General features: G+C 58.3%; 1 protein-coding gene and 1 long non-coding RNA gene across 3 annotated transcripts; one reads left to right on the top strand and one right to left on the bottom strand.

Annotated features, from left to right (window-relative positions):
- Positions 1-414: 414 nt before the first annotated feature.
- On the top strand, positions 415-11,204 carry LOC129149793 (uncharacterized). The gene is made up of 4 exons (XR_008556606.1): positions 415-491; positions 5,167-5,288; positions 5,750-5,827; positions 10,590-11,204. It is a non-coding gene; the product is annotated as an uncharacterized LOC129149793 (long non-coding RNA).
- Positions 5,181-25,386, bottom strand: KRT80 (keratin 80). 2 transcript variants are annotated; one of them, XM_028144409.2, is made up of 9 exons: positions 24,975-25,386; positions 18,894-19,102; positions 14,500-14,560; positions 14,151-14,246; positions 7,404-7,568; positions 6,795-6,920; positions 5,967-6,187; positions 5,432-5,487; positions 5,181-5,305 (listed from the first exon to the last, which is right to left on the bottom strand). In XM_028144409.2, exons 1-9 carry the CDS (start codon positions 25,272-25,274, stop codon positions 5,181-5,183), a joined length of 1,359 nt encoding a protein of 452 aa, XP_028000210.2. In that variant the 5' UTR covers positions 25,275-25,386. The 2 variants fall into 2 exon arrangements, with proteins under 2 accessions (XP_028000210.2, XP_028000212.2); XM_028144411.2 differs by having other exon boundaries at positions 5,279-5,340.

Below are 25,386 nucleotides of genomic sequence, written 5' to 3'. Positions count from 1 at the left end.
CCCCCAGCTGATCTGCAGGTCCCAGTGCTGAGGTCTTGAGCTCTGCCCAGGTATCTCTGGTTCTATCTGTCTCTCTATTTCTGTGGGTCTTCTCTTAGCTCCCCCGCTCCCTTAGCCTCCAGAGCTGCCCAAACGCAGGGACCACTTCCCTTCCAGCTGTTTTCCTCAGGCCTAAATAAACCAGGGGCAGGGACAGGAGGGGGGGGGGGCGTGCAAGCAACCCCCAGCACACAGGGCCTGCCTTTGGCTCTGGCCCTGGACCTCCTTAGAGGAGGCTTTCTCTGGAGTTACCGGGGTACTGACTTGCCAGTCCTGCCCAAGATCTCTGAGCCCTGACCTTCCGTGCTGAGCTGGGGGACACAGGCCGGGCTGAGTGTTGGGTACCTGCTCAACCCCACCGCCCTTTGTGTTTGCAGGTGGGGCCTCCGGTCTCCACTTCACCTACTGCAGGTTTGGTCATTTTCACGGCCCCTACGGCAGGCAGTCTGCAGGTAAAAAGTGGTTCCGTGCAATCAGCATGCTTCCTCTGACTTGCTGGGTGACAGTGCTTGGCCTCCTGGGCCTCAGCTGATGACACCTGTTCTGCCGCCTCACAGTGGTGAGCAGGACCAGAGATGGAGGAGAACAACCCAAACCCAGGAAGGGCCTTACTTTTGTGTGCTCAGAGCAGGGGCGGCACCCTTGGCCTGGTGTGCACTGGATTGCTCCAGAGGGCAGGAGTGGGGAGGAGGAGGAGGGAGGGAGCTGGCCCAGGAGCAGGAATCAGACTCAGCCTCCCAGAGATCTACTCAGATCTGCCAGCAGGGAGGGGCAGGAGAGTGTCCTTGTTCAGTAGGAACATTGTGGTGGTCTCCCTCCCTCCCTCCCTCCCTCCCTCCCTCCCTCCCTTCCTTCCTTCCTTCCTTCCTTCCTTCCTTCCTTCCTTCCTTCCCTGTGTTCCTTCAGTGTGTCAGGCATTGCATTAATTACTTTCATGGGACATTTAGGCTAGGAGACCTCAGTTGGGGAGGTACATTATTCATTCATTCATTTTACATTTATTTTTTAAAAATATGCTTTTATTGATTTTTTTTAGAGAGAGAGGAAGGGAGGAAGGGAGGGAGGGATGGGGGGGAGAGAGAGAGAAAGAGAGAGAGAGAGAGAGAGAGAGAGAGAGAGAGAGATCAATTCAAGAGAGAAATATCCATTGGTTACCTCCTGCACGACCCCTACTAGGGACCTAGCCCAAAACCTGGGCATGTTCCTTATCGAGAATTGAACTGGTGACCTGTTGGTGCATGGGATGACGCCCAACGAACTGAGCCACACTGGCCAGGCATTCATTTTACATTTACTGAAAACCTACCGTGGGCCAGGCACTGTGCAAGGCCCTGGGGACGTAATGGGATCCAATGCTGCCCCCAAGGAGTTTAGTGTCTTAGGGGTCAGAAGGCACAAAAATAGACAACTGAAGCATGGCTAACATCGAGGATGAGGGAATCCAAGTACAGAAATAAGCGCTGGACAAATGCAATGTCTCCCTGAGCACCTAGGGCAGAGCCAGGCACAGACTAAGTGTGTGCACAATTAATGCTTGTGACATGAATGACCCATGTTTGGAGGAATTTCTAAATAACTTATGAGTCAAAGAATGAAATCATTTTAACTAAATGCTAATAAAAATGCCACATTTGAAAATAATAGGAAGCAGTTAGAAGGGTACGTAGAAGGAAATTTATAGTCTTCAGAGTATCTTATATTACAAAAGAAGAAGGATGAAAAATCAAATCATTCAACTCAAGAAGCTGAACAACGATAAAAATAATAATTTCAGCCAGCTGGCGTGGCTCTTGATTGAGAGGCAACCTATGAACCAGGATGTCACAGTTCGATTCCTACTCATGGCACACGCCCAGGTAGCAGGCTCGATCCCCAGTGTGGGGTGTGCAGGAGGCAGCCAATCAATGAAATGATTCTCTCATCATTGATGTTTCTATCTCTCTCTCTCCCTCTCCCTTCTCTCTGAAATCAATAAAAATATGTTTAAAAATATAATTTCAAAGAAAGTAGAAGGAAGGAAATAATAATCCCCACCTGAGGATATGGTTACTGATTTTAGAGAGAGAAGAAGGGAAAGAGAGAGAGAAACATCAGTTGGTTGCCTCCCATACATGCCTCTATTGGGGAGGAACCTGAAACTTAGGTATGTGCTCTGACCAGGAATCGAACCCACAACCTTTTGTTGTGCTGGACGTTGCTCCAACCAACTGAGCCACCCAGCCAGGGAAATGTGTTATATGTTTTTAACTGTGAAATTCAGATTCAGGAATTCAAATTAGTATTTATAAATTCATAATTCAGGAATTAGACTAGAAAATAGAATACAAAAACAAAGATAAAATAAGTAGAGAGCTAATTGGCGCTAGGCCCCTCCTGGATAGGAATGTGGTTTATTCACCCGGCTCTCCTGAGTCTCAGGAGAGCCAGCTCTAGGCTTACTTGCCTGTATTTGGTCTACCAACCAGTGGGTTGTCTTTAATCCATAATATCTGCTATAATAACAATGACAACATCACTAATAATCCTTCACGTTTGTAGAGCTGTTCAGAGTGCTGGAAGCAAGAGGTGTGTTATTGCTGATAGGAATGAACATAACTATGGTCAGATCCTCAAATGCCCTATTAGCTAAGTAGGGAAGGTGTATGCTCCATTTTACGGATGAGGAAACTGAGGCTCCTATTTCTGAGGTCTCAATGCTTCAAAGTCCCTACTTTGCCCCCAAGATTCTTGTCTTTGAGACACAGGTTCTTCCTTCAGTCTGATTCCTGGTTTCCCTGCACAAGCCCCTCTCTTCACTTGGCCAGGAAGTCCAGAATGGCTCTCTTGAGTAGAGAAGCTCTCTCTCGGGTTGACTGTGCGCTTCCTGAGGTGGAGGGGTGGGGAATAATTGGAGGTGTCCTAGCACAGGGCTGGGCTTGGGGAAGGTCCTCAATTCTTGTCTGTTGATCTGGAATTTGATTTGGCAGGATTAGGCCTGTACCCATCAGAATAGGTTCTGGCCAACCCCCAGAGTCGTGCTTGAGAGGGAACCCGATACCACTCGGGGGAATACCTCATTTCTATGCTTGCTAAGGCAGCCACAGGATGCCTGGGCCTGTCAGGAGGCACCGGGAATGTAGGTCAACACGGGTGCAGCCTCCTTGGAGGGTGGTGGGGCCGGAGACCTTCCGTGTCCGAGTTGTATTGGCCTGAAGAAGTAACTGGGTACCTGACTCCCTTTCCCCGTAACTGGAGAATTCCCAGAGTCCTGGGGTCAACTTGTTTGACCAGCGACTGACCGATCCCAAGAGGGGAGATACAGATAGACACATAGCTTTAGCCGTGAACAGATCTCAGTACTTTATTCATCCCTTGGCAGGGAGAAGGGGGCTTTGCCCCAAGGTGGTCAGCCAGTCGGGTGGGGTGGCTAGCATATGTTATCTGTTCAAGTAGTCTATAGCACTGATTATGCAGAAAAGGAAGGGAAGCAATAAGTTAACAGCCACATAAGTTATGAAAAAATAAATATATATATATTTTATATATCTTGTATCCCCACTGAAGATTTGCTCCCTTGGAAACCAATAAATAGGCAGAGAGAAAGCAGCAATCAGCACCCTTTGGGATCTCAGGATGAGTGTGTCTGAGCCCGAGTCAGTAGCCCTTCAGCGCCCCCGACAGGCCTGGAAGACCTGAGCCCTAGGAGGAGCCACGGCCTCCTGGAAAAGGAGATGAATGAATCAGACTGGGGCTAGACCAGGAGGGGAGCAAGGGGCAGGTAGGGAGGAGGGAGGGGAAGAGAGGAGGGGGCTTATGGAGTGGGAGGCTAAAGCTGCCAAGATCCCCTGCAATCTACAAAGATAAAAGCCAAGAGGAAGGAAGAGGAGCGCCCCTCCGAGCCCCAAATCTTGTCGGGTGCAGAATTCCTCTCTGGTTGTCACTGGGGCTCCCCAGCCCGACCGACTGACCACAAGAGCTCAGAAGGTCCCAGGCCGTTCTGGACTGTGCCTTCATCATGGCCCCGCAGGCATCAGGGGAATGGACGTGGAGGGCGGAGGGCAGAGGGGGGAGGAAAGGAGGAGCTCTAACTCCACAGGTTGCGGGGGTGTGGGGGGGTGTTCCTGGGCTCCCCAATGAGTGCAGAGGAGGGCAGGGCCAGGCTGCTTGGCTTGATGGGGAGGACAGAGACGCTGAGAAGGGATTCATGGGAAACGGGCCTAAGGTTTCAGGACAGGGGTGGGGCTAGGGGCTGGTACACCAAAGCCAGGTTTCAGGCTGGGGAACACCTGGGCAGGGGTGGGGAGCTGGGGGAGGGGCAGAGAGCTGAGATCCCAGGCAGGGTGGTGAACCCCAGGATGCAGGGAGGGGGAGGGAGGATCTGACTCTGCTGCCTGGTCTCAGGCTGCCGTCCAGCCTTCCCCCACCCAGGGAGTTCATCATGGCAAGAATAGCTTCTGGAGAAGGTGCTGCGAGCTGCTCGGGCAGCCTGCCCATTTCTGTGTGACCTGCTGGGAGGACCCCGCAGGAGGAGGGAGGGCACAGGTGTCTGGGCTGATCCCAGAGGTCCAGGCTCAGGTCCCAACGCCCAGGGAGCCTCCTTCCCTCACTCCCTAATACTGTCAGATCTCTGGGGAGCCCAGGTGGTGCAGGAAAGCCAGGGCACCCAGCCCCCGCCCCCCAAACTCTAGATACGGGGAGGGGGATAAGCAATCCTCGCTGTCCCTGGTCCGTGGCTGGGACTGCGTGAATGCGGGCACCAGCCTTGCGCAGAGGTTGAGGCGAGGTGAGGCAAGGCTTGAGATGTGAGTTTAAGGCAAGGGTTGGGCAAAAGGGCCAAAGGGATCTGCTCAGAGCCCTGTGTTGGGGAGGAGTCTCCGAGGAGCGAGGAGGTGGAGATGGAACTGACCCCAATTCCGGTTTACCCCGTCAGGAAACCTCTGGCCAGAGGGTGGAAGGGTGGGATTGTGAGATACTGATGCGGAGTGGAGTGGCTTTGAAAAGGTGGTGGCGGTCCTGTCCCAGCCCGGCACCCGTGAGAAAACACTCGTTGTTTGAGCTCTTCTCAGTTCAGAATCGGGTTGGCCTCCCCTTGCAACCTAGAGGCTCTGAAGAGCTTTCTGAGTCTAGCTCCAGTCTCTCCCGCTGCAGGGTGCCCGGCTGCCTTACTCTGAGGCCTCTGACTCCTGCAGGAGGAACTTCTCTGACATCTCGGTGATTTTGATCACGGGGCCCCTGCTTTTCTTCTTCTTCCGGAAGGGGGCTCTGACCAGGTGGGCCTTGGAGGCAGCTACAGGGAACATAAGGGGTCGGGGAGGGAAGGGGCTGGAGGTGTGGGAGCCACTTAAAATGATGCCTTTAGGGTCATGACCCCCACACCCTGCCCCCCTCTCCCCTGTGGGGCCAATAGACTCACCAGTCCTGGGTCTGGATTGCACAGTGCTGACCACAGCGGCCGGAGCCAAGTCCATCCTGGGAAAGGAGGGAGAGGGTGGGATGTGAAGGGAGCCTGTGGCTTATGTTCCTCTGGGATTGGGGCCTGGGGACTGGCAGGCAGAGGGCAATTCTTGGTTGTCATCCCCAGCCCTGGGCCGCCCTGCTGTGTGACCCTGGCTAGCCAGCTTGTCCTCTCTGGGCCTCTGTCCCCTCTCCCTTGTATAAATGGCTAACATATACAGAGTGCTTATTTGTGACAGGCACTTGCATGCAGAATCACGAATCCTCCTCACCACAGGTGGAGCATGCTTATGATCAGCCCATTTTCCAGATGGGAAAACTGAGACTTTAAGAAGCTGGGCCAACGTCTCAATTTGTAAGTGGCTGAGCCAGGACGTGAACCCAGGCCTGCCAGGCTCCCAGTATCGTGCTGGAGGGGGAGGCTGGCTTTGTGTGGCGCTGGTTCTCTAGTTCTCCCTCTCCCTCGGCCGCACCCCACTGTCCCCACCCCTCACCTGCTCTCCTCGCCCTCCACCAGCTTGCGGTAGGTGGCGATCTCAATGTCCAGGGCCAGCTTCGTGTTCATGAGCTCCTGGTATTCTCGTAGCTGCCGCGCCATGTCCTTCTTGGCCTGCTGCAGGGCCTCCTCCAGCTGGGCCAGCTTGGCCTTGGCGTCCTGGAAGGCCAGCTCACCCTGCTCCTCGGCCTCCTTGATGTTCTCCTCCAGTTTCAGGCACTGCAGCCGGGAGGACAGAGGGAAGGGGTCAGCGAGCAGGGGTGAGAGGGAGAGAGTGGGCCCGGGCCAGGAGCCCACCTCACAGGTGCGTGTGGGGAGGGAGGGCTCAGCAGTCCGTTCCTGGGTGTGGTAATGGGTTGCATTGCAACGGGGAGTTCAGAGACCTAAGGAGACACTGACCAAAGAGGCCACCTGTGTCAGCTGTCCTTCCAGGGCAGCACTTGCTCTGAGGGCGCATCCCTCCCTTCTCTCGGCGTGGTTGGTGGGAGGTGGCAGGCTCTGGGCGTGCGTGGTGGGGGCCTCTCTAACAGTCCAACAGCCCTGGCCAGTCTACAGAGCCCTCTCCCAGGCAGAGGTCCTGTGATTCCCAGAGCCATCTAGTAGGACAGTGAGGAAACGGAGGCTCAGAGGTGCTAAGGGACCTGCAGGTCACTTAGGCCACTCCTCTTGCATATACTCAGCATGCATGAGCGAGTGTCTGTGTGTATATGTGTGTGAGCAAGCTGCGGGGGGCGGTGGGGGGGGGGAAGAGAAAGGGAGAGAGGGAGAGAACATGTGTCCCCGTGTTCCTCCCTGCTCCTACCCCCAGTGGGTCCTCCAGACTCACGTGGCTCTTGATGGAGAGGATCTGGGATCGGAGCTTCTGGATGCGCACGTTGAGGTCAGCAATCTCGCTGCGGCTGCTCTGGAGGCTGTTCCCAAACTCGGCTGAGCAGGCGGCCCGCTCCTCCAGCTGGAGGGCGGAGAGGAGGTGGTGGGCAAGATCTGCTCACTGTGCCCCCCCCCCCCCCTGTTTCTCACTCCTTGCCGCTCCTTTTCCTCTCACCCCAGCCCCCTCCTCTGCAGCCACCACTGCAGCCAGCCTCCCCGCTCCTGCGCCCTGTCCCGCCCCACCACGTCCTCCTACTGGCTGCCCTAGACTGAGCCGCACGAGCGGTGCCCGCACCTGGCCTAGCACTGCTGGGTGGCAGCACCACCCTGAGCTTCTGGAGGGAACAGGCTGTGGGCTCTCCGGGCCCACATCGCCCCTCGGGGCCCAGCACAACGCGGAGCTAATTCCCCACGCCTGCCTGTGAGCTGACTGCTGTGGCCTCTGCCCCCATGCTTCCCCTCCCGTCCCCAGGGTCTCAGCACACACCTGAAGGTGGCCTCAGCCGCCACTGGTGCAGCCCCCGCTGCCCCGGCTGCCGCTCCCACCCTGCGGTCAGCCACGCACCTGCCTCCGGGAGTACGCCTCCGCCTCCTCCTGGCTGCGAGCCGCGATGGCATCGTACTGGGCCTTCACCTCCTCCACGATGCCGCTCAGGTCGATGTGGCAGCGCCTGTCCATGCCCACGGTCACGGACAGGTCCTTCACTTGGGCTGCCAGGTCCTTCAGCTCCTGGCGGCACAGACGTGGGGGGTCAGGGGTGGTGGGGGGCACCCCTTAGTCCCTTTATCCCCAAGGCGAGGGGAGGGTAGGCTACTCTGTCTTCCTGGAGAGACGATCAAAGCGTGACTGCCTCCCAAGCGTGCACTCTGGGGAAGCAGCTCGCCACCCCACTTGCCCGCCCTTGGGCCTTCCTCCGAGCAGAGGAGAGGGGCACGGGGAGGACTCCTGGCCCCAGGCCTACCCTACGAGCCTTGTTCTCCACTTTCCCCACTCTACACTGCGGCCACCCAGGGCGCACACCTTCCTCCTGGCGGCTGGGGAAACAGCCCCGGACATTTGGGCCTGGGGGAGTGGTTCTCTCTGCTCATGTTGCATCAGTGTGGCTCAATGGTGTGCAGCTTAGCTCCGCCCCCCTCCCCAGCCCCCAGATGGGGAGCTCCCTGAGGGTCTGGCAGAACCATTTCATCCCCAGGCCCTCCACATCTGGTCAGGGAGCAGCTCAGTTTGTTGATAAATGTTGGGACGGAAGCCCAAGAATGATGAGGGGCAGGAGTGGGACTAGAGACTGACAAGCCTACACTCCCCACTCACTGCCAGAGGCTGAGGCCAGAGGTCATCAGGGTCACCCTGAAACGCACGCACGGGCCCCTCCCCATCTAGCTGAGGAGCTTGCCCGGCAACCATGACAATGGGATTCAACCTCAACATCTTCCTCTTCTCCCTGTCCTGTAGGATCCCTCTCGGTCCCTCCTCTCTGTCCTCTTCTCGCTCAGAAAATGCCAGCCTCCATCCTCAGAGACCACACTGGTACAGCCTCCCATTTGCCCGGGGGCTCATCCAGGCCCGGCTGTGCGCTGAGTGCCCTCCGGGCAGCCTCGCACCCCAGGCTCACCGGGCCTGCAGGAGTGTCAGCCCAGGTCACAGGCAGGAAAGGAGCCGAGGGCAAAGCGGTTAAGGGAACACTGGGAATGCACTTTGCGGCTCTTGCTAAGCTCCCTTAGAGGGGCAGAGACAGGAGGGGAAGCCGCTGTCCTTCTAGCCCCAGACTGGCTCTTGCTGTCACACCTGACAGCTCGTGGCCTGAATGCTCAGGGGTGTGTGGAGAGGCAGGTGGGGACAGGGGCCTTCATAAGGGGCTGCAAGGTGTCTCCTCTTTGGCCCTGGCCGCTTTCCCTGGAGGTGCTCAAGAGCTGCTGGCATCTGCTGGGGAGCGGGGGAGGGTGGCGGGGGCCCAGGGGGAAGGAGGAGGCCAGCATTGTACAGAGTGAGTCAGGGGGCCAAGGCTCCCAGAGGCCGGGAGGAGGGCCAGGCAGCAGGGCGGGGGCGGGGGGGGGGGGGCGAAGCTGTCCTGGAGGAGGGAGGGTGTGGGGTGCAGACGTAGTTGCTCCTACTGGCATTCACAGTCCATCCTTGCCCTCTCCTTCAGGCATCAGACTCTGTTCAGTGACCTCATTTTTCTGATATATTTATATTTTTACTTGTTTGTTTGAATCAGGATCCAAACAAAGTGCATATACTGCGGCTGGGCCATATGTCTCTAAAGCCTCTCTTACTGTATACGCAGATACCCCTGCCACCCCTCTCTGTTTTCTTTTATTTTTTTCTTGATATTTTTAAAAATTGAGAACACTGGGTTGCTTGCATTTTACTGATTGCTCTGTGTGCTAGTGTTTCACATGCACTTCTGCCCCCTGCATTTCTAAAAAAACTGGCAGCTGGAATTGGAGGTCTGCTCCGATCCAGGTTCGATTTTCGCTCATGACCGAATTCTGACCCTGTTTCCTGACTTTGGGCCTGTCCTTGACCCTCCATCTGTCTTTATGCTCAGAGAGGTTGTGTTTGAGCCTCTGGAGTCTATACCTGCCGAGGCAGGTACCTCTGACCTGCAGCTGTACCCCTGTAGCCATAGAATGCAGGGCCCGGTGGGTCAGCTAGTGCCCCGTGGGCTGCTGAGTAAGCCACCCTCCCCTGGCTGCTCACTGGCCAGCTCCGCCCACTAGCATCCCTGGTGACAAGGATGGGCTCCGGAAAAGGCAGCTTGGGCAGTGCAGGCATCCTGAGCCTCTCTGGGAGCATCCTGTCTCTGCCTTGAAGCTGCAGGACCCTGAGCCCAGTGGCCAGCTGCCCTTTAGGGGGTCCCCTGACAAGGGGTTTTGGTTGACCTTCAGATGAACAGAGATCATGGGTCAAAAGCAAGGGAGGGCCTGCCCCGTGCCAGAATAAGGTTAATGGTGCCCACAGACTCACACCCACCTCTGCTGCCCCTGGTTACCAGCGGAGACTGACATTTCCCACATGGAACCAACAACCCGGCCAGGCCTGCTCGGCTGGGGACAGTTTCAGAGATGCATCTTTGGGGTCTTTGGTCACCAGGAGGTGGGGGTCAGCGGGTTCTGAATAAGGCCCTCTATTAGCACTGCCAGCCCAGGCCTAGGTTGGCATTTGTTTCAGTTCAGGAACAGGCCCGGGCACTGTCAAAACACACAGTAGGAGGGCTTCCCCCCCAGGGTAAAGGACTGGCAAACAGCTGATGGAGCAGGGTACGCGGGAGCTTGGTAAACAGAAGCAGGAAATGGAGGGTTTGGGACATCTGCAGGCCTGTTCAGACATGCCAGCCCCACGGGGCTGCGCAGGGTAGAACAATGCTGCCTTGTGTGGCGCGGCAGTGCCACCCCGGGCTGGGCCCTAGGAGGATGTCACCTCCAAGTTGGCAAGCATGAAGCCGAAGTACAGTTTAGAGCTTCTCTGGGGAGCCAGAGGCCGAGGAGCCGCCACGTGGATTGGGTGGGCACGCTCCTTGTGGGCCCAGGTCTGAGGGCTCGCTCAGTGGTGCTCAGTAAAGTGTAGGAAGGGCACTGGGCTCTGAATGCCACCACCTCTTACAAGCCGGGTAACCCCGAACTGAAAGAGCTAATGTTTACAGTACTTCCCACGGGCCAGACACTGTTCTAAGGGTTTTGGGCTACAGTAACAAAATAAATCTTCACAACAGGCCAGTGAGCTAAGTGCTGCTATTCTGCTATGTTACAGATGGGGAAACTGAGGCATGGAGCGACAAAAGAGCCTGCTGAGTTCACATAACTACTGAGCCAGGATTCAAATCCGAGCTGCTCTAACGACTGTGTTGTTTTAATCATTTTCCCTCGCTCACAGAGTTGTGAGGATTAAATGAGATTATGCCTGGAAGGCACGTGCACGGCGCGGGGATACAGAAGGCCCTCAATAAACAGTAGCTAGGGATATTTTCGTAACTTGTGAAGGCGATGGAGCCAGGGGGAAGTGTCCAGGGCAGAGCAGCCGACTCCCCGAGGCATCATGGGGGCAGGCGCCAAAGCAGCTTAGCCTCAGCAGGTTCCCTTTGCAGCAATCTGCATCCCAGGAGGTGTGCCTGGCTGCAGGGGGTTGTCCTCAGGTTTAGCTAATCTCCCTGGAACCTGAATCTATGGGTGGGGCAGGCGGCGTTCTGGCTGGCTGCAACCGGGCCCCAAATACACTCCGGGTCTGGAATGCACTCTGGTAGCTGAGGGGGATGTGAGCCTCTGCCACCGAGGCTTCTCTCACCAGCCTGTGCCCTGGAGGGGAGGGGGACTGCCCAGAAGGATGCGGTGTGTACATGGGCCCAAGCAGGCCTTTGGCTCCTGGGAAAGGCTTTCAGGACTACCCGTGTGTGTGTGTGTGTGTGTGTGTGTGTGTGTGTGTGTGTATGTGTGTATATATATGTGTGTGTATGTATGTGTGTATATGTGTGTGTGTGTATGTGTGATGTGTGTGTATGTGTGGTGTGTGTATTTGTGATGTGTGTGCGTATGTGTGGTGTGTGTGTGTGTGGTGTGTATGTGTGGTGTGTGGTGTGTGTATGTGTGTGTATGTGTGTATATGTGTGTGTGTGTGTGGTGTGTGTGTGTATGTGTGATGTGTGTGTATGTGTGGTGTGTGTATTTGTGATGTGTGTGCGTATGTGTGGTGTGTGTGTGTGTGGTGTGTATGTGTGGTGTGTGGTGTGTGTGTATGTGTGTGTGTGTGTGCGCGGTGAGTGTCTTTTGGGGGAGAGGGGAGGGCTGTTTTCGGGGACACAGAGGTGGGCCTACACAAGTAGCCCATGCTTTGCTGATCTGGTATCTGCTCCTGGAAGAGTTGAAAGCAGCGTGTCCAGGCCTCCTGGGCGTCTCACATCTGCCATGTTTTTCTCCCACCCGAGGAGGCCATGGCTGCCCCTGCCTTCGCTTAGACCTGCTCTACCCGGTGCGGCGGCCACTAGCTCTGTGTGGTCAGAATTGAGGTGGGCTGTCAGTGTAACCTACACATAGGATATTGAAGACTTAATATGAGGGAAAAAAATAGCCTGTTAACTTTTTCATATTGATCACATGTAGAATAATCACATTTTGGATATATTGGGCTAAATAAAATGTGTTATTAAAATTATTTTTTTCTGTTCCTTTTACTAAAAGAATGTGGCTACTAGAAAACTGAAAATTACATATTAAAGTACATAATTGTGTATAAAATTCTGTACAATGTCATGTGGCTCACTATATCTCTGTTAGTGCCCGCGTAGAGGCTCACCGTGCAGGGGAACCTTTTTAGCGGAGAGTCAGTCTTGCCTTCAGCCTGCGTGGTCCTCGGAGAGAAACGCAGACCTCGCTTCCTAACAACGTCACCTCGCTGCCTCCCAAAGCGCCAGCTCTGAGCTGAGCCCCTGCGGCTCTCACTGCAGTCCCTTCCCATGGTACTCTCCCGCCAGCACAGCCAAGCCCTCCCCCGCTCTGCAGCACCCTCCCCAACCCCCCTCCCCCGAGGGCCGCCCAGGACACTTAGAATAAGGTCCACAGCCCGGCTCCGGGTCCAAGCCCTACACGATCTGGCCCTGCCCACTCTGCCCTGGCTCTTCTCTTTCATCACCAAACTCACTTCTGCCCTCGGTGCTTTGCACAGCTCTTCCTTCTGCCTGAAGCCTCCTCGAGTCTCCACTGGGCTGGATTTTCCTGGTTTTGGCCTCCTCTCACTTGCACCTCCTCCGAGATGCCCCTTGACCTTGGGGTCTAAAGCTTTCCCCTCCCTCCAGCATGATTGCATCACTGGTTTCTTTGCAGCCCAGCACTTCTCACTCTCTAAAGCGATCTTTCTTCAGATGCTTGGTTGCGTATTACTGTCCCCTCTTAGCTAAGCTGCACCCCCTGAGAGCAGGCACCTTGGCCGTCTTGCTCGCTTGCTGTGATAGCAGTGTCTGGCATCGGCAGGCACGGAGTTCACATTTGTTAGATGGATGAATGGCTTTAGTCCTCATCCTGCTGCTATTACTTTCCCCATTTTACAGGCGAGGAAACCGAGGCACAGAGCGGAGAAATAACTTGTCCAAAGTCATAGAAATGGTAAAGAGCCAGAGTCAGGCTTGGGGTCCAAGGGCTCAACGTCTGAATGGAACCGGAGCCAAGCAGTTCTGCAATGCTCAGATATATGTCTGGTTATGCCTGGCCTTCCTCCAGTCATAGCTCCATACCTGTAGGACCTCTGACCTGGCTCGGAGTGTGGGCTCTGGGCTGAGCAGAGCGGAGGTCAGATTCAGAAACACTGGCCCTGCTGATGTCTGCTTAGGCTGCACCCACAGTGAATTTGGGCAGAGAATTTGCGTAGCCCTGATACCTCCTCCCTCTCCACAGGAGGAGGCCGCGAAGTTGTGGTCAGCAGCCCCCAGGACCATTTTAGCAGAACTTTCTGATTGTGGTGGTGACGTTGATCCCTGCTCTGACCTTGGCTGCGTTGCCATAGCTTGGCACCAGCTGTTTGCAGTATGCGGGCTGCCACGTCCTGTCATCCCCAGCAGTGGGGCTGCCTGCTCATAGCTGAATTGAAGCATCACCCCTATAACGTCTCACCCCTGAAACAGGAGGTGTGGAGAGGAGAACACATATCCCAAAGGATGCCCAGGAGGCAGAGTGACGTGGAGGGGCAGTGCCCAGAGGCCTGCAGCAGGGCCCAGCTGACTGCACTGGCTCTGCGCTAGGCCTCGCCGGGCCATTGTCCCCCCGGGCTCAGCTGAGGACTGAGGGACAAGACAGTGTGTCTGGAGGCTCGCTGTCTGCATTTACTGGGTCCTTTTTGTTTGGGAGAAGCTGGTATTGTCTCGGAACCAGAGAATCTGACCACAGTCTTCCCTGCCTTGGCTCAGAACAGGGAAGGCGAAGCGCGTGGCTATCAGAGCTGGAACCAGGGGGCCTGCAATCAGGCTGCCGGGACGGGGGGACATCGCTCAGTAGGAGTGGCTGCTCAAGGCCCCCTGGCTCCCCGCTCTGAGGCCACCTCCTGACCTTTGTCCAGATGCACCTGGTCCCCGTGTGCCCTCAGCACAAGGAAGGCACGTTTGCTCCCTGAGAGAGGCCTTGGGGGAACCTACCTGCCCCTGCTCCATGAAATACGTGACGAGGGACAGGTTGGATGATTGACAGCAGTGCAAGAAGGGGCTAGGAAATGGTTACAACTGTGGCCAGAAACAGCGAGTGACCGTGCGGTTCCACGCCCCACTGGACGTCCTTCCCTCCCCCGCACCCCGGCCGGCCGTGGACCAGGCAGGACACTGCCCGGTCTCCTCACCTGCTCGTAGACCGTTTTCATCAGGTCCACGAAGCTCTGCAGGCTTTTCAACTTGGTCTCCAGTTCGGTCCGTCGAAGACACTCTGTGTCCAGGTCCTGGGGGTGGGAGCAGTGGTGAGTGATGGGAGAGGGAGTCGGGGGCCCCAGGGCAGGAGTGGGGTGGGGGCCTTTGCTTTCCGGGTCAGATGGGGGCGATTCCCAGGGGAGACCTGACTCAGAGCCTGGAGGAGGAGCAGGTGGGGTTAGGGATCTCTGTGGTCTTGGGACTCAAGCCTCTGAGGGCTTTGCTGGGGGATCCTGAGGGAAAGCAGGCAGAGGGTCCCTGAGGAAGGAGCCCGGGGCAGGCTACCTTCTTCAGCTGGACGAAGGTGAACTCCATGTCTGTGCGCTTGGAGATCTCGTCTTCGTACCTGGGAGGCGAGGAGGGTGGGGGAGAGAGACAGAGAGAGAAACAGAGAGAGAGGTGGCTCAGCTGGATGTGGAGGGAGCGTGGGGTTTGGTTAGCCCTCCCTGGGCGGGGCTTAGGGCTTTTGCTGTCTCATTTGGTGCCTTGTGACAATGAGCAAAAAGTAGTCCTTCCTTCAGGTGGACGGAGCCCCTCTTCTTCTATGACACAGCCCCTCTCCCCCGTGACACCCTAGTGTTGGCTCTGGGGGGGCAGGCCAACCCGTTCTCCTTCCTGACTCTCACCAGTCCTCTCCTGCTGGCGTCTGCCCCCTTGCTGGCTCTGCTCCACATTCGCCTCCTCCAGGAAGCCTCTCCTGATTGGTAGCCCTTTCACCCTGACACTTTGTTCCCTAGCTCCTCCCCTAGGAGTCTCAGGACTGTACTGAGCATCCTGCTCACCCCTTGCCCTCTCCCACCTCTAGCCTCCCGGGAGCCCCTCCCTCCTCCCTTCTGCTGGGTGGTAGGACACCATTCCATTGTGCTCCCTCCACAGGGAGGGCAGGAAGAATGTGGGCTCTACAGTCAGACGAACCCTCAGTGTGGTTTTGGGCAGGAAACTCCATCCGTCCTTCCTTGAATCCATGGTCTACAGGGGTGTGCCTGTGTGCACGTGTGCATGCGTGTGTGCATGCGTGTGTGTGTGTGTGTGTGTGTGTGTGCGCGCGCGCCTGGGGCCGATGAAGTCCCCTCCTGACACAATGACAGACGTGCAGTCAGTACTCAGCTAAGATGGGCCCCCTCTCTCCTCAGCTTTGCTTCCTTTGCTCAAGTCCACCTTGTGTTTGGAACAAGGACACTGTTGGATGGGGAGATGGGGTCCCTGCATCCCTGACCTTACCCTCTTCCTCTAGTCCACACGTCTGTCTTGGCTCCCCAGGGGGGGTGTCTGCCAGCTTCCCCGCCCCCCCCCCCCGAGCCCTGCCTGCCCCAGGGATGTGGGGGTTCTGTGGCTTCCTGTTTGCTTCCCTCCTCCCCAGGGAATACCTGAATCACCGGGGCTCTAATTACAGCCGCCTGCCCAGTCCCTGACCTCCCAGCAGGGCAGCGTCACCCCTCGCCCACATCAGCTGCTGGACCCGCCGCCCTCAGGCCTTCTTTCCCGCCGGCCTTTCCGAGGAGCTGAGGGGGCAGACCCAGGGGTGAGGGCCCGCAGGGTGCTGGGTCTGAAACTCAGGGTGCTGCCTGGCTGCTGGCTTGGCTTCCAGAGCCTGCAAGGGGCTCCGAGGGTGCAGGTCACGGTGGCGGGGGGAGGGCGGTTCAGGGACTTGCCAGGGTGGACGAAATGCCCAAGAAGCTTTACCTCAGAGCCCCCAGCCAGGAAGGCTGCTGGTCCCATTTCACAGATGAGGAAATGGAGGCCCAGAGAAGGGCCCGGAGGCTCGTGTGGTGTGCTGCTCAAGCATGGGCCCCAGAGCCAGGCTGGGTGGGCTCCAGTCTTGCTTCCTTGCTCACCAGCGGGGTGACCTTGGATAAGCTACTTGTGTGTGCCTCACTCCTGACCAGAGTGATGTCGTGAGGATGAAGTAAGCAAAAACATGACTGCTCACCGCGTGCGTGCGTGGGGCCTGCTAAACCTGCTGCTACTGCTACCACGTAAGCTCCAGGCCCTCAGCCCCTGTGCCTCGGCCTCAGCATTTTCAGAGAGAAAACGGGGAGGCCTCATTGCAGAGAGAGCACAGGAGGTTCTCGCCCGGCCTTTACAAACCCTCCGGGCCAGGCTGACTTGAACAGGCCTCCCTCTGCAATTGGGGGGACTCTGGGGACTTCCCTGGCCTGGGGAGCCCAGATCTGAGCAGCCCCCTGTTGACTGGCCCTCCCCACACAAGCCCGGTGGTCAAACCTTCCCCCTTCTCCCCGCCCCTCTGGATAGGGGAGCTCTGCCCGCCTGGGGAGAGCTGTCCAGTTGGGGCCTCTGTGGTGCCAAAGTCCTCTTTACCCCTCCCTGCCTTTCCCATCCTCTGTGCAGCCTTCCTCCGCCCTCCTCATGGACTCCGCTGGATTTGGGCCCCAGGTCACCCCCTCATCCGGGTGCTCTTGTGAAGGGAACAGCTGTCTTCAGTGGGCCTGAGGCACTCGCTGTGGCCTGGAGCAGGCTGTGCCTCTAGCTGGGCCTCTGCTTCACTTTCAGTAAGTAGAAGGGTTGGCTAGCTGATCCCTGGGGTCCCGGCTACATCCAAGCTTTGGGAAGTCTCCATCTCTATAGAGGCCGAGGTACGCCATGCCCCCCATTTCACCTCCAATCTCTGCCAGTCACCAGCTCCCAAACCCGTTCTCAGCCCTTTCAGCCCGTCGCACCCACACCCCCCTCTCTCCCCAACTTGTTTATATCTAGGAGCGAAGCTGATCTCATCGGCCTCGAGGAGGCAGGGCACACCCCTCCCTGTCAGGGCTTGGGCTGGCGTCTCCTGGCTCCTGGGGGCCCCAGGCTTTGCAAGGCCAGGCGGCAGCTCCCCGGGCTCTGGCCTGCAGACCGGGAGGCCCTCTGGCCTCACTCCCCTCAACTCAGGTGGGTTCCCTACCTGCGGAGAGGACGGGAAGCCCTGAGCCTAAATAGTAAAATCAGGCAGCAGATGGAAACCAGGCGGCGGGCCAAATGAGGGGGCTGAGCCAGATTAGAACAAGTAGTGTTTGTACAGAACTTCCAGTTACAAAGTATCTCCGCAGATGTGATCTGGCTGCGCTCATGGGAGCAGCCTCTCACCCTGGATGACATGGGCTGGGGATGGGTTTTAGCACGCACGGCTCTGTGACGGAGGACCAGCCCCTGGCCTCTCTGGGCCTGCGATTCCTCCCCCATGTAATCCGAGGCCTCCCACCGGCTCTGCATTCTCTGATCCTTTGAGGGCCAAAGACCTACTAGATACCAGTGAAATGAGTCATAACTTCCCCCATTACGGTCAGAATGGGCAATCAGATTCCTTAGGTGTTTATCTAGGGCCTGGGAGAGCAGGGCTGGAGTAGAGGTGACCTCCAGGCCAGGGAGGGGCCCAGCCATAAGGACCCGTCCTGGCCAGGGCTGCAGATCACGCCTGCTGGCTGAAAAGTTCCCGGCAGACTCACAGAGGAGGGAACCGAGGCCCCCAGAGTGGGGAGCGTGTCCTGTGTGACCATGCCCTCTGAATGTGGCCTGAACAGAGGAGGTGATGCAGAGAGGCGATGGGCAAGCTGAGCCCCAGCCCAGGTCCCCGGACAGGCTGCCCACACCCTCCAGCCCTGTCTGCTGGCTGCTCTGGAGAAGCAGGCCTCAACTCAGGTCAGCGGGGCTTGGGGCAGGACCCAAACACTGGAGGTGGAGACGGGGGTTGAGCCACATCCTGTCCACCCCTCACTCTGGCTGGAAACCAGACCTGAGAAGGGGGTGCAGGGGCAGGGCCTCTCTGCCCCGCCCAGCCTCCTTGTCCGTGAAGCCCTGGCCTCTGTCTGATCAGAGAAGGTCATCTGTCCGCTGAGCCACCCACGTGTGTGGTCTGCCTTTATCGACTGGCCAGTTCAGCCCAGCAAGCCTGCGTCAGGGACGGCCCTGTGTGCCGGGCACTTCAGCCTCCTAGGGGGTAGGAGAGTGGCCACTCATCGCCACACTGAACTCTCGACTTGCTCCTCACACCAGCCCCACTTGGTATCAACCCACACAGGAGGAAACTGAGGTTTTCCTGTTAAACAACTGGACAGGGGTCACAAAGCTCGGGTGGGAGGGGGCAGGGAGTAAGTCCCTTTCAGCCTGTACCGAGACTAGGTCTTTAACCACTGGGCTATCCCGCCTGCCAGCTTGTCCCCCAAAGTCCTAAAAGCATAGTGCAGGCTGGGGCTGTGTCTCCCTCATCTCTCTGGACCCCACTGAGGTCAGCACACACCACCTGTAGAAGATTGCTTCTCTATTCTAACAGAACCCACTGCTTCTGTCTTCTGCCTGCACCCGCTCCCTTCCCTGCCAGCCCGTCCAAGCCCATCGCGACGTCCCACTGGCGGGACGTGTGAGCAGAGAGAAGAGTGTTTATGGACACAAGAGGAGGGGGCAGGGGACAGTGGCTGCAATGGTGCCCAGGGGTTAGCTGTCAATCACAAGCCTGACCTAGTTGTAAGCGTCACTATTTGGGGGTGGGGAACTGCGGATTCACTGCCCTATTCCCCTGAAATCTAGAATACTGCCCGACACATAGTAGGTCCTCACTAAGTATGTCTGGAGTGAAGAAATGTTTCTTCAAGAAGCTCCCTCTTTTTCTGGCTTGAGTGCCCAGGGCCTTGTTCCCGAGTCCCCACCCACAGTCCCTGCCCCCCGCCCCCGAGGGCGCACTCTACCTGATCCGAGACTCCTCGACCTTCTCCAGCATCTGCAGCAGGTTGGCCTCCAGCTGCCCCCGCTCCTGGCTCACCGTGCGCAGCTCCTCCTGCAGCCGGCCCTCGTACTTCTGGTACAGGTGCCCAAGGTCAAAGGCAGCGGAGCCCTGGCTCTGCAGGAAGCTCCAGCGCGTCTCCAGCAGTTGGTTTCGCTGCTCCAGGGCCTGCACCTGGGAGAGCAGGAGGGCTTCGGTGACAGGGCCAGGCTCAGGCCCGGAGGCCCCAGGCCCGCCATCGCGCCCCCTCTGGGGCTCCCCTGGGAGGTGGCAGCTCATCGGCTCTGCGCACCTATCTGGGGCCCTCACTCAGCACTCAGATGGCACCTCCAACTACTGATTGTTCCAACTGAAGATGGTGAGATAAGGAGGGAGCCGAGAGAGGTGGAGCCAATTAGCACAGGTTTCCTAGGGGAGGCGTGGGGCCAGCTAGGTGAAGGAAGGGGGACAGGGTGTGAGTGTGAGGGCTCTTCGTGCCCGACAGGGGCTTGGGTGGGAGACCCCGGGGAACCTGAGGTGTCAGAGGCCCATCTGCCATCCCCCTCGACAAGCCTGGTCTCATCTTCTTGCCTTGGAAACTCAGCAGGCCAGGGCCTGGTTACTACTTAAATGCCAATCCTCCCGGCCACCATGGGCTTGTAGCCTCGCCAAGCCTCAGTTTCCCCAGCTAGAAGTTGGGGATAATGTCACCTGCCCGGCCTACCTCTGTGGGCTGTTGGGGGAGGAGAGCCTGGGATGTACTTTGAAACAGAAACCAGAGCAAGTGATTCTGTGGCTCCTTCTGGGTATCAGGCCTGCTCTAATGCTTAACGTGCTTACCTCATTCAATCCCCACCGCCATCCAAAGGGGTATTGCCATGAGCTGCACTCTGCCCACGAGGAAACGGGGCACAGAGAGGTGAACTTGCCCAGGGTCACAGCATTAGCAAGTGGTGGGGCAGGTGTGGACTCCAGGGAGTTGAGCTTTAGGATCTTTTCACCACTGCCACCCACGCCTCCTGTCTGCTGCTGGGTCCCCGTGGGCCCTGCGCCCCCCTGCCCTTCTGCGCTGGCTTCTGCCTCCAGCTAGGCCAGTTGTGCCTTCAGGATAGAGGCTGGGGGCTCTGGGCTCGGCTGCTCCTCTCCACCTCCGCCTCCTTCGCACGCTCCTGCTACAGGGCACCCTCCGCTTACTCCTCAGCCACCAGCAGGCCGCCAGGGTCCCTCCTGAGTCCTCTCCTTCCCTCACCCAGTCCGGGCCGGCCAGCCTGGGCTCCCCTGCCTCTTCCCCACCCTGCCTGTCCTCTCCAGGCGCCAGCCTTCCTGGGGTCTACCCTTTCCACCACTCCAGTCCGTCCCCAGCTCAGATGTGCCCCCAACTCCCCTCCTGCAACCGCGTCACCCCCCTCTGCCCCCCACCCCCCGCCCCATTCCCTTAGTACGAGGCCCTCAGTTTATCTGCTCCTCACTTGTCTGGACCTACCACCCTCCCGTCAGACTGACAGCCATCTGCTCCCTTCTTGGGGTCCCTAACCCCTTGGTGCCGGGACAGGGATAGGCCACGGAGGCAGGAGGGGTGGCTGGGCCTGGCTTCTGGACAGTGTGGGCCGTCGTGGTCATGAGGATGCTGTGATGACAGCCCCATGGTGTTCCCTGTGACCGCAGGTGCGTGGCTGGGGGTACCCTTCAATTACAGGGGAGGAGATGGGGGCCCAGGGCAGGCAAGGGACTTGTCCCGTGTCACACAGCAACTTGGTGGCCCCGCTTCCCAGACAGGCCCCTCTGACGGTGGCTGCCTACGCTGGACCTTCAGGGGTTCCCTGTTCCTCCTGAACTTGGGTGCCGGGTGGGCCTCCTCTCTCTCTCTCTGCCCTGCTCACATCCCCGACGGTCGCAGGCCCTTGGGAAGTCCCCCTTGGCATTCCAGTGACAACGCCAGCAGGGCTATTGGGATGATCCCCGCTCAATCCCACCGGCACTGGGGAGTCCTGCTCGAAGCTGACCTAGGCCTGCCGCCTGCTGCAGGCGCAGCCAAACAGGTTCAGTGGGGCTGGAAGTCAAGAGGGTTTCTGTTGTGCTTGTGTGTGTGAGAGGGCTTGTTGGAGGGGAGGTATCCGCGCGCCCCACCTTTGCTCCGTTTTGACAAGCAGGAGCCCGTGTTTACACTGAGGGTGGGGTGAGAGGAGCGACGTGAGGCTCCTTCCTCCACCCATGAGCAGCAACAAACCCTTTGCACCCAACAGACAGTCGTTCCCGCAGTCTGACCCCAACCCGCTTTGTGCAGCACTAGCCTCTGGGAGAGGGGGTGCGTTCGGCCAGCCAGTGCAGCCAGAGGGCATTTTGGCTGTGGGGGGTGGGGGACGGGAGCAGCCCCCTCCCCCTGCTGCCCTTGGGGGAGCTGCGGGTTGTCTCAGTGGTTGGGGATGGAACTGAACCCCCACAGAAAGGCTCCTCCCTCTCCGAACAAAGGCCTAGGGAGGCGCCAGGTTAATTGTCACCATCCTCCCAGGCTCTCCTTCCCCTTCCTCCCCACCTGGCTGACCCCCCTGCTCTTAGATCACAGGGTGGCAGTTCTAGGAGGGACCTCAGAGAGCAAACCTGCCTCCCATTGTGCAGATGAGGAAACTGAGGCCCAGACGCACAGAACTCACTGTGACTCAACTCCCTGGCACTGGGCAGCTAGACCAGGTGGGGAGAGATGTGCTTTCTTTCCTGGGGAACTGAGCAGCCCAGGTCCCCAGCCCATGGGCTCCGGCAGGTGAGCCCACAGGCGTGTCCGTGGGCATGCAGGTCCTACTCCTCAGGTGAGGCGTTTGCCAGACCCCCTGCCTTCAGCCAGAGGTTGGCTTTGCCCCGGGAGCCCGTGGGACACTGGGTCAGGAAGGGCTGGTACGTGCCTTCCTGCGTGCAGGCAGGGCACGGCTCCGGTGACTTCCAGAGGCCACGCAGGCCCAGGGGAAGACATCGTGCCACCCCCTGTCTCCAGGCATGTCACCACCCCTCTTGAGTTCCCCACTCAGGCTGACTGCTGGCCACTTCCTCCTGCCCCGTCTCCATACCCTCTGTGGTCTGCATGTGAAGGCGCGCGGACCCGGCCAAGGGCCTCTGCCCATGGTGACATTGCCCTCTCCCTGCCTCCCTCAGCCTCCTCTCCTGCTGCTGCTTCAGCTCTCCCCCTCCTCTCACGGCTGCCGCTGGACCAGTCTCCCCACTGGCATGCTCTCAGGGCCACCCTCAGAGCAGGAGGGCGAGTGAACGCAGAGGGGTAAGTGGCTTACCCAGGAAGCACAGCCTGCGAGTGGAGGAACCAACACTGCTCCAGGGCCTCGCCCACTCCTGGTGGTCTTCCCCAATACCCGCCCCCCACCTCCTTCTCCTCCTTCTCCACGAGCAAGGCCCTCGTGGCCTTTACAGGGAGATAGAGAGGGACTTGAGCTAACAGATCTTTTCCATAGAGTTGTGAGTCGGGCCAGAGGGCTGGACAGGCAGGTGGAACTCTTGGGAGGCTCTGGAGTAGGACAGCAGACCATGCCTCATCAGCTATGCCTATGAGGGGGCATCCTCTTGGCCATGCTCAGAGCTCCTCCCTAGCCCATGGGGGGGGGGGGCGGCGCGGTGTGTGACCCCAGGCCACACAGCACATTGCTATCCAGACATCCCTCAGAGGCCGGAACCTCCTCACAGGCTCTCTGATTTCTCTCCATGCCTCAGGGGGACAGGGGATGTGGAGCCAGAGCGCCCTTGCCTGTCCCTTCTCTTTGCCTAGAGCCCCCACCCCTACACTGGTTATGGCATCTCACGCCCAGCCCATACATCCCTTTCAAGCCCTATGCTGCACTCCTACCCACGAAGCTCCCCCCTCCCCCCCTCCACTTCCAGCAGGGCTTCTCCCCAATCTTCTCAGGCTCCTGCCTGGAAGGGGCTAATGCCTCAAGAGCATCATGGGCTGGGCCCATTTATGGTGTTTTTAATAGAACAAACAACACACCTGGAGCATGGGAAGTGCTTTATACAGTTTTTTAAAAAAATGATCCCATTTGATTACGACAAGCCCATTCCACTGATGTGTACTGAGGCACAGAGAGGTTAAAGAATTTTCCTGGTCAGAGGTGGAGCCAGGATTCAAACCCAGTAATTTGGCTCCAGATTGCACACTCTTAACTGCTACCTGCTTCCATTCAGGCCTCGTGGCCTTTACACGGAGATAGAGAGGGACTTGAGCTAACAGATCTCCACAGAACTGGTGACTCAGCTGAGACTCTTTAGGTAGAACCCCAGCAACCAGGGCCCCTGCGTCCACCCTGCAGAGCCCCTGTCTCAAGGTCCAAGCTTGCGGGTTGGGAGGCTCCAGTCCTGCTGAAGACCTTCGAGGGCATTGCCCTGGCTCCTGGGCACAGGCCCCGGACCCCTCAGGCCCCTCCCTGTACCTGCTCACCCTCTTGTCCTTCCCCCCCCCCCCCCCCCGCCCCGCTCCCCACGGCAGAGGCACAGAGTAATATCAGCTCTGGAGTTCAGGGAACAAGCCACCCATCTGAGCCAAATTACATAGCTCATGAAGCATTCCTTTTACGGGATTATCTGGGTTAGGAGAGGAGGTGGCTCTGCAGGGACCTGCCTCCCCAGGGCAGCAGGCTATTCTCCTCCGAGGCCAACAGCCCACAGTGCACGGCGCTGCAGCCGGCCAGGGCTGGGGGAGGGGTGCTCCCCGCCCCCCACCCAGGCACTCCCGGTATGGATGCAGGAATGCTGGTCTGGGCACGTGAACGGGAGAAAGAAACGGCTCCCATCTCAAAGACCACTGGCTTTGTGTCTCACAGACCCGAGTTCAAGTCCAGCCTGTAGACTTGCTGGTTGTGTGACCTTGGGCAAGGCACTCGGGCTCTGGATGGGCAGTTTCCTAGGTTCCTCGTGTGCACAGCGAGGGAACGAGCCCTGGGGGTGTTGTGTGTGGGCTAAAGGACACACATCTGCTGAGTTTCCACAGAGAGCCCAACACAAGCGATGCTTCCTTCCCTGGGCCCCTCCCCGGGAGCACCCGCCTCCCGGGACACCAGAGGCAGGGAGAGCAAGGAGCAGGCGAGAATGAGTCGGGGCGGAGGGGTGGCTCTGGTCTCCTGGTGGGGGCGGCAAGAAGGGTTAGTTTTCCTTGTCGGTAAAATGGGCATAAAATGACTTCTTTCCCAAGGTTGTTGAAGGAAAGCGAGATAAATATGGAAGCTCGCTGGCACATAATAAGCAATTAAGTAACAGCAGCTCTTACTGTTGTGACTATTATTCTTGGGCAGGGCCGGAGGGAGCAGAGCTGAGGGCTGGTCAGGAGAGGTTTCTGGAAGGAGGTGAGCGAGGAGCAGGTTTGGGAAGTGGACAGGGCTTCCTCAAAGCTCCCGAAGCCCTTGCCCTGGGGCAGAGGTGACACGAGTGCCCAGACCAGCATGCTGCCGTGGCATCGGGTCTAGGAAGTCAGGGTTCTGGGGACTCAGTCTGTCTACTCAGGTGGGTGCCTGGCCGGCTGCCTGTCTCTGACTCGCAGCCTCCATCCCCTGCATTCCTATCTCTTGACTCCACTGCTGCACCCCACTCAGCGGCCTCCTTCCTTCCGGAACCCCACACGCTCCTGGGCTCTGCCGGTGCTCCTGACTCCAGGAAGCTGAACAGAGCCAGCGGGCTGGACAGGAGGCTGGGCCCTTGGGAGGTCATCTCCACGGTCCATCTGCTCTGGAAGGAGGACCGGGGACCATGCCTTCATCAGCTATTCCCATGAGAGGGCCTTCTCTTGGCCATACTCAGAGCTCCTTCCTAGCCCCTGCCTGGGGGGAAGGTGACCCCAGGCCACACAGCACATTATTATCCAGACATCTCTCAGAGGCCATCCTGGGGTCTCTTTCTCCCCCCATGCCAGGATGGCTCAGGGACTTCCCTCCACATCTCTCTGCTCAGAGCTTGTGGAGTTAGCAACGCCGGCTCCCCATTGGCTGGGGGCAGGGGTGGGGCATGATGCTCCAGAAATAAAGAATTCAGCCACCTGCCCGTCCTTACCTCTCTGGACCCTCTTCCCACTTTCCCTTACCTTGCCAATCAGGGAGGCAAATTTGTCATTGAGGACCTTCATCTCCTCCTTTTCTTGGTTCTTCTGCTGCTGGATGGCCGGGTCCACCTTGAAGTCCAGGGGCACCAGCAGGCTGGGGTTCACCGTCACCTTGGGGATGGTGCCCGCTGACCAGCAGCCAGTGAGGCTGTGAGAGCTGAAGCCTGGCCTGGGGGCTTCGCAGCTGCCCCATGCCGAGGTGCCAGGCCGGGGGCCGCCCGCTGGCGTCACCTCACAGCTGCTCAGGCTGCTGAAGCCAACAACGCAGGAGCGGCAGGCCATCGCGGCCCCCGGGCCTGGAGTGGGGCGGGTGCAGGGATGAGCGAGGGAACCTCTGTGGGGTGGCGTTGGCAGCTGGCTCCAGTCGCAGGCCGGGCAGGCTGGGGACTGAGGA

Source organism: Eptesicus fuscus, chromosome 7 (assembly GCF_027574615.1).
Source record: "Eptesicus fuscus isolate TK198812 chromosome 7, DD_ASM_mEF_20220401, whole genome shotgun sequence".
Taxonomy (NCBI): Eukaryota; Metazoa; Chordata; class Mammalia; order Chiroptera; family Vespertilionidae; genus Eptesicus; species Eptesicus fuscus.
Note: the sequence above shows the minus strand (reverse complement) of the source record. Positions and strands in the feature narration are given on the sequence as shown.

Excerpts from the sequence above, each read along its gene's own strand:
- KRT80 (XM_028144409.2), bottom strand. The coding sequence starts at position 25,274 with ATGGCCTGCCGCTCCTGCGTTGTTGGCTTCAGCAGCCTGAGCAGCTGT. Across the intron at positions 6,188-6,794 it reads TCCTCTCCATCAAGAGCCAC|TGCCTGAAACTGGAGGAGAA; the intron begins GTGAGTCTGGAG and ends TCCCGGCTGCAG. Across the intron at positions 5,488-5,966 it reads GTGGAGGGCGAGGAGAGCAG|GATGGACTTGGCTCCGGCCG; the intron begins GTGAGGGGTGGG and ends CTCCTTTCCCAG.